Raw genomic sequence first — 12,514 nt, 5'->3', positions numbered from 1 at the left:
TTTAGGAACATATGGAAATGTTTATTAATAGAATTTTTTACATTGTTAGGATTTTTATTTTTATTTTTATAATTATTGTTTAAATTTGAATTTAAGTTTTCTTTTAATTTGAGAATTGAATTTGGATCATTTGTCATTTACATTCCTGTTAATTATTCATTATCATGATATAACTTGGATAAAAAATTGTATTCAAAATATAAAGAAAGATTAATTCAATTGTATTGGCAATTCCCCTTGGGTTTCTCCCCATTTAACGTCTATTAAATTGTGTTTGGTGTTGGTGTTGGAATGTTAATTGTTTTTTGTATTTTTTATTTGAAAATATATTAAAATAATTTTTTAAATATTTTTAGTTTTAATATTAATATATTAAAACAATTAAAAAGTACTAAAAAAGTATAAATTTATATTAAATATAAAATAAATAAATTATAATAATTTCTTTGAAATATTATAAAATACAAAACAATTTAAATGCTTCATTAATTTTCTAATCAAAAAATCAAACCAGGATTTTTCTAATCTAAAAATATAATCTTCACCCTATTTTAATTAAAAAAAACACTTAATAAACACTTTCATAGTCTCAACAAATTAATCTATCAACTCAAAACACGTCTAAAGTAATTAAAAAATATAAAATCAAATCGAAAAAAAAATCTTTCTTAATCCTAATCTATTTTTTTTTAGCAATAAAAAAAACTTTTTAATAAAACTCTTTTCATGAATAATGACAGTTTCTTCACAAGTTACTCTCTTCTATAAAATTAAGTGATTGAAATGAAATAAAAATAAAGTTTTGGATCAAAATATAAAAGTTAGAAACGATAAGGATCTAAAATAAAAATTATAAAATTTTACAAGCTAAAACTAACAAAAAGCGTGGAATAAATGGTGTCAGTAAAAAAAAAAGCAATGCTTTGTTGCTCACTGTTAAATTTGATACTTTTAATCTTAATATTTTTAATCCAGTTAAATTGAATTTTATTTTGCAAAATAAAACAACAAGCTTAGTATCAAAATAGTTGTTGGTTTTTTTTTTTTTTTTGTCTTTGTAAGCTTATAAAAATAAAATTAAAATAAATTACTAAGCTTAATTTCTGATGAACACTATATAAAAGGATTAAATTAAAAAAAATTATTTAGTGATCAAAATAAAAATACTTTAAAAGAATCAAAAAAATAGAAGCAGTGTTAAATTGTGTCTTAATAGATAGTGCAGGAACAATAAATCAACTATACCTGTTGGATTTTCTTTTAATTATTTGGTTTTTCTTTACTCTTTGCAAGTTTTTGTATTTATATTTGTATTTTATGTGGATTTGTGATATGACAGTAGGATTTTTTTTTTCTTCAAAATTTGTTGATGATAAATGCAGTCCTGCTTTTACAAATATTTTTCAATCTAATATAAGCTGCTAATAAATTATGTAACAATTGAAAAAAAATGTTCTAGCAATTACTTCTTTATATATATACATATATATATATATTAAAAAAATTGAGTTGATTATCAATAGAGGAAAAAAAACAGATATTTTAAGATATGATGCTAATATAGTTAGAATTAGTTTATAAAATATGTAATGGTCCTTTGAAGACCAAATTATATGTGAGGTTACTCACATTTTAAGTTAAAACTAGTTAAATATTAATAGAGGAGGAAAAAACATGTATTAATTTTAAGATATAATGCTAATATTGTTGGAATTGGTTTATAAAATATATAATGATCCTATTAAAGTTAAATTATATGTGAGGTTTACTCACATTTTAAGTTAAAACTACATTGCATTTTGTGATTCAATATAAGTATTTTAACATGAAATATTAATATATTTTAAAAATTAATTAAAAATAAATGATAAATTATTCTTAGTGAATATCTTGATAGCAAAAATTTCAAACCTTTTACTGTTGTCAAATTTTAGTTTGTTAAAATTTATGCCTTCGCTTTATATTTATATTTTCACCTCTTAGATGACAGTAGGGTAATTAACCATTTCCAGTTAATTAAGGGACTTATTTTGTCATTAATCTACTACAAACAAGAGTGTTTACATACCCAGAAAATAATACATTCCTTGTTCTTAAAATTGTTATTGAGTATTTTCTGGTAAAACTATAGTGAATCCTGAAAGTATATTTGCCTTGAACTCCTCATCAAACTCATTGATGGAGGAAGAACACAATTTATTCACATCAAAGTCTCTCATTCAACCTCTTATTCCCTTACACTTTGATAATTATAGGTTGAATCAAATTTGACAGCAATAAAGGTTTAGGTCAGATTGATTGGTATTAAGCTTGGAAGGATACGAAAGAAGAAGTGTAAGGTTATTAAAGTAAAGAAAGGAATGATAAAGTTCAAACCTTTCTCTTGTTTGCAATATGCAAGGGGATGGGCCAAATTAATTATGAGATTAATTATTAAATTATAAAAAAAACTTTCATCAAAGAAAGAAAATTTTTAATTTTAAACTAATAATACTTGTGTAATATTGATCTTAACTCCTCTAAATCCTTAACATGCATGGGCATTAAGATTATAATTATTTAATAGTTTTGAGTTTCCAAAATCATATTTACCCCTTAAATAGTAGAGTCTTTCGACGTTGATGCTGTTTTGACAACACAATAACTTGAATTAATTATCAAGCTCACCAATCATATACAATTACTTCGTGGATATACTTAACTGGCTATACGTGGCAGTTAAGTGTCCAGCCGTGAAATTAAACCTGAGTTATATGTTAAATTTACAATCTAATTATAAAATCAAAATAATTTACATAAAAATATTAAATAAAAAATTAAATTTCAATTATCAATGATCAAAGTTAAGTTAGAGAAAGCCGGCGTAAAGTCCACACTTAATTACACTATTTCAATCACAATGGGGTGGTGTGTCTGTGTGTAAAACCTTGATTCCGCTAAGGTTTTTGTTAATGGATGGCATAAAGTCCACACTGGTATCTTGTTTAGCACAGTTCATAAGTAGTTTCCTACCATTAATTATCACAACCTCAATTCCCTCGTAATGACAGTGTAGTGTGTCTGTGTAAAACCTTGAAATCTTTAATTTAGCTGGGTTAGCGTATATATCAGAATTTAAATATAATTATGATCTGAGTATTATATGTTGAATGAGAAAAATGTCTCGAGACTTTTCTTCATAATTTCAGTAAGTAAAATTGTCATGTCAAAATATCCTTGACAATGAAAAAGAAAGGAAGAAAGCACACAGACGATCCTCTTTGCATGCATTAGACCATGCTAGTAAATTGTCTACGTAGCATTCTAATTCCAAACAATACTAGTTTTTATTATCCAAGTGGTTCCACCTTTCATATATAGATCTAGATAGATAGATAATCTATAGATATTGATCACCATGACCACGAGCTTTAGATGATAAATATATTTCAAGAGCTCTGAAAGCTCTGCTGAGATGAGGCTGAAACAGTAGGAGAAGAAACTTCAAAAATGCTTTCACTTTTTGCATTATTTGAAGAGGATATATGCAGCCTCTTTTTCGGTGGTGAAGGTGTCTCTTCGAAAAGGCAATCATTTTCTGCTTTATTCGAAGAGGATACATGCAGCCTCTTCTTTGGAGTTTCTGGCACTAGTTCTTCAAAAGCTCCGATGGAGAGTATCTTCTTGATATATTCAAGTCTCTCTTTGACGGTGGAGACCATTGTTGGTTGAGAATTTGAATCCACGCCTGAGATCGGGTATCCTAGAGATACTTCTTGGAACTCAACTAGTTCTTGCTCATCTGCCTCTTTACTTTCTGGAGGAGCCATAAGACAGGGCTGAAGATCATAATAATAGTCTTTAAGGGTATCGCTCTTCTTGAACATTTCTTGACCTTGTAAGCACCCGAAGCTAATAAATGGAGAGAAGCTGCCAAAACTGCTGCAAAGACTCTCTCCATTTTGTTGCGTGTTACTTTTCTGGCGAACTCGGCATAAAACCCAATCATCCAACTAGAGAAGAAGACACTAAGAGTCAGTCTGTGAAAGTTTTGTGGTAAAAACGAATAATTTTAAAATAAAAGATGAAAATAGAAGCTGTTATATATCATTCTATTCATTTTTCAATGAACTGAACTACAGAAGGTAAAAATGATTAGTACATAGGCTTCTACGTATTGATTATAAGAAGTCATCTTGTTGCCATAATGTTAGCGTAGGAAAAACAATTTCCACTTCTTTGATATCTATTTATTATTGTCTTTAATTTAGAAGTTTCCTTCATGAAACAAGAAGTTTCATCATACGTAGAAGCGGTTATATTATACAGTTCCATGTACCTATGTATGATACTGTTTCTACTCCATACTCTCACAACCAACAATACCCGTAATTTTTTGTTTTCACAGGTATTATCTTAAAGAACAGCTTACAAGACTTACTCGCATCGACCCCCTGAGCCTATGCAGATGATGGGTATCATCAAGAAGCCGGTACTCAAGCATCAACCAACTTGTTTTCGTGCCTTTTGGAGGCCGGCCCTTGTAAAATACTAGAGCTTTCTTCACGCCAAGACACTGTGATCCGTTGGAGGTGAGGATTGGTTTATCGGTTCCTGTTGCTTTCCAGTAACCTGATCCTGCTGCTCTGTTTGGACGGACACCATTGGGATATTTCCTATCTCTAGGGCTAAAGAAAAACCACTCATTCTCCCCAAACAAGGCTTTTCCTGCACAGGTAAACAGAACAACAATGAGTGAAGAGAATAATGCTTCAAGATATCTCAAACAAAAGCAAGAAACATTTCCTTTTTTTGTTTTGAAAAATAAAAAAACAAGAAAATCCCTCTCTTTTATGACGAGTTAAGAGCGTATATGTGCTGCTTGAGTGACAGAAAAGCATATTTTGTTGTGTAAGAAATTAGTTGAGAAGAATGAATTAAGCACCTGGAAGGTCCCATGGATTGAACTTGTAGATATCCACGTCTGCTATTATAGAAACTTCCGGATATGAAGAAGATGAGACCTTCTCCTTCAGATAATGGATGATAAGCTCCTGGTCTGTTGGATGAAACCTGAATCCTGGAGGGAGCTCAGGACTGGACATGTTCATTCTCTCCATTGCCAGATAGCAGAGGATACTTCGAAGCTCTCCTCTCTTTTTTTATAATGGTAATGGATTATCTTGGAGACATCATCTCAACAACAATTGTTGTTATATGATTGTTGGTTTCTGAAGTCGTCGGATATGTTATTTTCTGTTTGGTAATGTACTTTGTAACTATTTTTGCGACTAGTAATTAATTCTATGATGCATCACAGAATTTAATAATATTTTCTTTTTCTATTCAAGATTTCCTTACTCCCCTCTCCTACAGGTACATCATGTCAACATTCTTTGTCTATTCCTTTTGAGAAATTGATCATCTCAATACTGTGCAAGTATCTATGCAAATAGTTTCTTTCACGATAACGTGCCTTTCTTGCATGAGTTATTCCTTCTTCTGTTAGGTTAAGGCAAGCTTTGTTTTCATCGATATACAATTAATTATTTGCCAAACAGAACCTCTGGATAAATTTTGTAATCACAACCTAGTATAGTCGTGCTCATTGGCTGCATGGAGATCAGGTACCTCCATTTTGCGATATATAAATTCAGAAGATTATATAGTGGTTTTGTTGCTTCCATTGTTTTCATTTATTATTTTTTCTCATAAATCCTACTCTCCTGAGTGTTGCAGTGACCCAAAATGATGATCACATCAGAGTCTATTATAAGCTAATTAAGCATCAACATTTCCTTTAAGCACTTTATGCATACGTTTTGGTTTTCGTTAATCGAATTGACTGTTTTTTGGACGCTTAAGTAATATATATATATAAAACTCTTAGGACTCCAAAAGCAATGCTTTTCATGGCACCCCATGAAGCCTCAGGGGTGATTGCAAATACAAGCAGCCATGGTAATGGCAAGGAATGGAAAATTGAGAGTGGAAGTATTGAGTGACATGTGTCAATGATAAAATATTATATAGATTCATAGAACTCTCAGGCTGAGCTATGTCCAATCAAAGGCTCTCGCTTGTGTACAATGGCTAGACTAGTTTTGATTGGATGGTCGGCAAGTCTAATGGATTACAAGTAAACTTAAGCTGTTTTGGATTTTGTTTTTGTACAGCAACGGTTATGGTTACCTTCTACAGATTTTATCTTTCTTTGTGGACATTTTCAACATTTCTGGGCATTATAGAACTCATAAAATTGTCTCTCAGAACAGATTATGTTGGCATCTTTCCCAGAAACTTCGAGATGAGAACAAAAAAATCATGATTTTGAACCACAAACTACCAGCAACTGGAATTATGCTGAAAATGATTTCGGCAGGAACTGATATGCTTCAATTTCTTTTTGCTCTGGCATGCCTCAATTGTTCTTTTCGTTTTCTCCTTTCCCTTGTTATCCTGTAAGCTCTAAATGGTAAATTACCTTGACCTTCTATGAAGCTCGGCTAATCATTACTACTACATTAAATTTTGCGAAAAAGCTTGTCGAAAATTCTCAAATTAATTAATACTTTCAACGGTTTCTAGCAAGTTTTAGTTGATGGATCGAATATTTATGAGGACTAATTTTGTTAAATCTGAAAATTTTTGGGTGTAGTAGTCTTATAGTACATCTTCCTCATACCGGCGAGTGTATAATGTTGGAATAGGAGTTAGTGAGGAAAACAGTAGCAGAAGAGACAGAAAATGAAACACATCACATAAATATATATGAGACAAATCAGAGAATTATGCTATAATTTTGCCAAGGTCTTTGGAAAAATGGAACCATAGGCGGCACGGAATATAGCTATTCACATTATGTTCCAAGGGGAAAAGTAACTTTCTACTTGCAGTAGTGATTGAGAATTGAGAATTGAGAAGATATAATCACCGGCAGTATATGGATTGAAACTGTCAAGATTCTCACCGGCAGTGATATAAAGGCTAGAAGGAAAAAAACAGAACTTTTTATGTGGGCTAAGCCTTCATTCTACTGATCTCTACGCCCCATCCCCACTCTATGCATTGTTTCCTGCATGTCGCTTTGTTAAACAGCATGTTACTCTGTTGTCAAACATGTTTCATTGTTACACAGCACAGCATTGAGAACATCAATTACTTAACTTATTAGCAGGTCAATGTTACCTGCAATTCAATTTACTGCAAAATTTGGAGTCATATAAATATAGTTAATCGCAATGATAGTTTATATTAACAAGGTTGATGCAAACAAATTTCTAAATGATGTTATGAAAAGTACTTGGAAGAGATAAACCATGACTGTTTCATTGAAAAAGTTTGCAAGTTTCTAATTTTTAAGATTTTATATTTTTTATTAATTTTTTAATTTTATTGATTTTGCCGTGTGGGACACCAAGGCGAACTATATGTAAAAACAAGTAAAAATAGAAAAAAAAAATTGCGAACTAGTTTTATGATGAATAGAAACTTTAGTTGGGTTTGTAGAGATTTAAGGTTCTAAGTAGTTAATTATATAGGGATTTATCACAAACAGATTATGTGGATGGCCTAGTAGATATTTTCATGGACTAGTGAGACAGGTTTAGGTCTAAGAGAAGGCCTAGTCGTGCCAGATTAGGATAGTGACTTTAAATGGTGAAAACAAGAGATCCAACCGTTGGATTAGATTCAAATTTATTCAAGTGTTTCTATAGACAATTTTCCCATCGAAAGCAAATATGTCCTTTATCAAACCTATAGACCTCATGGAATTAGGAACCAGGCTCAGATACTATTATTTGGCCCAATTTTGTTATTTTTCCTAGAAATATTTTTGACATTATTGTTTATTTTCAAATTTGGTGTTAATTCATTTTATATGTTATGATTCTGATTTTGTTTCCTAATCTATGTCAACTTTTCTAGCCTATAAAAGGCATTGCTAACCTCTTTAAGAGGTAGACTTGGTTAGATTGATATTTCATTAATAAAATAAAGTCTTAGGGTTCTTTGTGTTTTCACTCTTATTTCATATACGTTTGGTCTTTCTATGTTTGTTGTTGTCTTGTTGTGCTTCCACCTACATCGATTGATATTAGAGTCCAATGATTTCAGGTTTATATTGATATATGTGTGTTGCAGTTTTATGGATAATTGTTTGCTTGATGTGTGTTACTAACAACCATGGTAGAAAGAGGTTGCAAAGTAGGGCGTGACCAAAGGGGGATGAGGAGGCTCATTTTCATGCGAGAAATGTCTAGGAGCTCTTCATGAAGGATATGTAGAGGCAGCAAATCATATAATTGATTTGTAGGTTAGAAAAGAAAAGAAAAGAAAAGGGAACAAAACTAGAAGAGTGATCATGGATGCCTAACCGATATTTAAAACCAAATGCATAATTATAGGAGGCAACCTCTTGATAAGAAAAATATTAGATCTAAAGATTTTGGATTTTGCATTAAAATACATGAATTCACATGAACTTTATAAGTAGAAGAGTTCATAAATTAAATGAATGAAATGGAATGAATTTTTTGATACAAAAAGATTCCCTAACATATACGAGTAAAGTTGATTGCAATTAGATTAAAGGGTATAGCTTATACCTATTGGGGACAACTGAAGAGGACACAAAAGAGGAAAGGGAAGCTGATATTCGATGATTGAAAAAAAAGATGAAGAAGAATTTGACGAATCATTTCCTTCTATTTGGCTATATTGAGACCTTGTACCAAAGGCTCCACCTGTTGAAACATAGAGGTAAATATGTCAATAATTATATTGATGAATTTTATCAATTAGTGGTCGAAAATGACTTGACAAAAATGAAAGAGTAGCTAGTGGTAAGATATTTGTGTGGGTTATCGTCCATCTAGGATGTGTTGTGCCTATAATCTTTGTGTATAGTTTCAAAGGCATATTAGAGGGCCTTGATAATGGAGAAACAACAAGTTGCTAGGGTTGTAAACAATTTTTTTTGGATAGATTAGTATAATAGGGAAAGGTCCAATGATAATTTGAGACCAATCTCTCCCTAACATATACATGCTCAGCAAAATCAATAGATAATTAGTTAGAGTTCTGGTTTAGTTTTCAAGATTCGTTGTTGCAGTTGTGGAGAATTAGGGCATCGAGCTAGTGAGTGTAGCAAAAGATAGAGTCATCGAAGAATAGTCATTACCTTAGACTTGACTAACTGTCAAGTTCAAATACCTTAAATCTGACATGTTTTTCAAATCCATTTTATCTTAGATTTAACAGATTGTCTAATCCAAGTGATATAGGTCTGGTGTGTTTGCCAGACTCACGTTATCTTTAACTTAACAGACTGTTTAATCCAAATATCTTGGGTTTGATATGCATGCTAGCACTAGATACATATTACCTCGGAGTTGGCTAATTAATATCTTTGGAAATTTGGAATCATAGGCTTTACCGAGTTCATATGCTCACCTATTATATGTTAGAACGGGAAAACTAAACTGATTTTCTCTTACACTAATACTATTGTTGAGATTAAGAAGTTTACAATCTTGAATGATAGATAAGCAATATTCTCATTTATAATCATTTATCGCTCATGTGTGTGTGTGTGTGTGTGTGTGTGTGTGTGTGTGTGTGTGTGTGTGTGTGTGTGTGTAGGGAAGCAATCGATATCTATCATCATGTAATGAAATCGTCAACACTCTTATCGGCATTCATAGAAAGGCTGAAAAGAGAAGAATACAAAAATTATTATGTGGGATCTTCAGGCATTTCAATCTGCATGTTATCAAGAATGTTACCTTGTTATCTAACAAAACATTGAGAACATCAGTTTCTCAATTTATTATCAGATCAACATTCATATGCAATTACCAAACTAAAATTTACTGGAAACTAATTTGGAGTCATTTGTATATTTGATTGCAATGACAGTTTATATTACCAAGGTTAAGGACAACAAACCTCCAAATATAGCTATATTTTAATGTTTATTAACCATTAATTGAAAAAACAAATATTGGATATATTCTGCACTACTTTACCGAAGCATGCACACTGCTGCACTGAGAATAATATTATTGTGGACAATTAATTGGGTATGTTTCAAAAGAACACTCTAGATATCTCATTGATAAAGTTTTTAAGTATCTTATCATAAAACATTAATACTCATCAATATATTTTCTTAAAAAAAATTGCGTTTCGATTTTAAAATTTCAAATCGGAAACAATATAATTTAAATAAGATATAGCATTTAATGGGTATCTAAAGTTCAGGTGAAAAAATTGGTTTTGAAATACTAAATTGGTTTTGAAATTATTCAATTAGAAAAGAGAACTTCGGTGATAAAATTTGAATCTAAAACCACTTAAATTAAAAACTCTTGCTCAACCTATATATACACATATTACTTAGACTTAGAGCTTGTATTTTTTCGACAAAAATAAATATTCTTAAGTGGTAAGAGAGAGAACTCGGTAAACTAAGAAGAGAAAACAACAATCCTCCTCAATTATTGTAGCCTTGATGTAGCAGGGCTTTGAGATAATATATAAGTGATTTTAAGTAGTTAAGTATAGATTTACCATAACTAGATGGGGGGGTTTGTTATAAATAGATTATATGGATGAATTAATAAATATATTTATAGACTAGTGGGATAGGTCTAGATCCAAGAGAAAGTACGTTCACTCTAAGCCAGAATAATTGCCTAAAAAGACCACAACTTTTGATCTGACTATATATTGAATCAAGCTCAAATTTTTATAGAAATTTTCAGATGTCATTTTCTTTTCAATATTTGACATCACGCAAACCTTCAAATCTTGAGATATCAAAAATTTCAATCTAGGCCCTCCAGTTTGGATTAATTTTATTATTTTTCTTGTTTTATGCATTATTATTTCCTTTGTATTTTTGTATTTTTATTTTATTTTATAGTTAAGGTTGAGTTTCCGATCTAATTAAGGTTTTGTAAACCTTAAAAAGAAAAAAAAACTTCTTGAGTATTATTTTGAGAGGGAAAAAAGTTGTGAATTTTAAAATTCACATCTATAATAATTTTCGTCATTAAACTTTTATATTCTATGTTTGTTTACAATTTTTAGCTTCCGGGCTCGAAGTTATATTTGAAGGTTGAACTCATAACCACCAACGTGTTCACACATCAAAGTCACAATTCCACCGTAATTACATCCTGTTTTTTCTGTAGTTTACGCCGAGAAACAAATTATCAAGTAGAAAATATCGCCATAACCAATGCAATGACATCGTGCCAGTAAGTAGTACTGTCCGAAAGTGCAATCAAGGTAGAAGAAAATTCAAGCTAACACACGATCTGTTGATTTTTAAATTTTGAAAGCAACCCATTAATTGTCCATACTTAGCTCTTAAATTAATTAGTCCTCTCCGTATCTGTTATCTTTTTCCTCTTCTCACCTCCTTATTAGTCAGTTTCATACATGTGAATGTGATAATGTCATTAATTATCCATGCAAGTTAACGTAATGTGAGTCTATTTAAAGAGCTAATTCTTCACGTAATAAGCGACCATAGGTCCATATATATATATACACATACTGTTATTCTGATGGTACATGCAAGGAAAATTCAGGACACCAGGCTTTCAGTAGGACAAGATCATGGATATTGGAGAAAACTAGAGAGGGTGAAAACTAATTAAAATAAGTATAATTTCATTTTAAGTTCAGGTATGGACAGAAATTGTTTTACACGTACAAAGGGAGAAAGGAAATAAAGGGTTAGAGCGACGGATAATTAATTGTGTCATCAATCAGTAAAACAAAAGCTATATTAGAAAAACTCGATCAATACAAGAGAATTGTCTGCTCTAATACCAATGTGAAATTGAAATTTCTATCAATAAAATGACTCAACTTATTCTTGGGTTCCTGTAGAATATGTATATGACGAGCAATTTTCATGCAACTAATTCATAATCCCCAATTAATAGCTAGTTCTAAACCTTGATTAATTTCTAATTATGATATTGCAATAATTGATTTCATTGATTACCTCCATCCAATATAAGCATTGATTTGCATGATTCTTTCATTCATTTGTCATCATCCGAAGATATATTTATGTTCATAATTAACTTTTTTCTTTCTTTGCTAGGGACCATTAGAAATCTGGGTTGCTTGAATAAGCTACAGCCACTACCTCCAAAATAGCGCAAAAACCCTGCCTTGAAATTAAACTTGAATAGCATACCTCTCTTAAGCAGAGTCAGCCAGATCATATTAGCAAATGTAAAATGACTCAATATCTCTACTTAATTAAAAAAAAAATCTAAAAATAAGCAAAGTATATTTGTTAATTATGCTTTATAAAATAAAAATTGTTTTTACTTAACAAAAAAAACCCTAAATATAAAATGAAAATTACTCAAGACCCCACTTATTAGATATACATAAAAAATAATAATAAAATATTTCTTAAATATTATAAAAATTTTCATTTTATAATTTTTCTCCCTTGCTCTGCTCTTAAGACAATTGACGATCCTTAAATCTCGCTAGTTAA

At 30.7% G+C, this 12,514-nt stretch overlaps 1 protein-coding gene across 1 annotated transcript; it reads right to left on the bottom strand.

The window, feature by feature from the left end:
* Window positions 1-3,428: 3,428 nt before the first annotated feature.
* On the bottom strand, window positions 3,429-5,099 carry LOC133700141 (NAC domain-containing protein JA2L-like). The gene is made up of 3 exons (XM_062123692.1): window positions 4,925-5,099; window positions 4,421-4,707; window positions 3,429-3,992 (listed from the first exon to the last, which is right to left on the bottom strand). Exons 1-3 carry the CDS (start codon window positions 5,097-5,099, stop codon window positions 3,429-3,431), a joined length of 1,026 nt encoding a protein of 341 aa, XP_061979676.1.
* Between the last annotated feature and the right edge of the window lie 7,415 nt (window positions 5,100-12,514).

The sequence above is a fragment of the Populus nigra genome, chromosome 7, assembly GCF_951802175.1.
Source record: "Populus nigra chromosome 7, ddPopNigr1.1, whole genome shotgun sequence".
Lineage (NCBI taxonomy): Eukaryota > Viridiplantae > Streptophyta > Magnoliopsida > Malpighiales > Salicaceae > Populus > Populus nigra.
Note: the sequence above shows the minus strand (reverse complement) of the source record. Positions and strands in the feature narration are given on the sequence as shown.

Excerpts from the sequence above, each read along its gene's own strand:
- LOC133700141 (XM_062123692.1), bottom strand. The coding sequence starts at position 5,099 with ATGGAGAGAATGAACATGTCCAGTCCTGAGCTCCCTCCAGGATTCAGG. Across the intron at positions 4,708-4,924 it reads CAATCCATGGGACCTTCCAG|GAAAAGCCTTGTTTGGGGAG; the intron begins GTGCTTAATTCA and ends TTACCTGTGCAG. Across the intron at positions 3,993-4,420 it reads GGCTCAGGGGGTCGATGCGA|TTGGATGATTGGGTTTTATG; the intron begins GTAAGTCTTGTA and ends CTTCTTCTCTAG.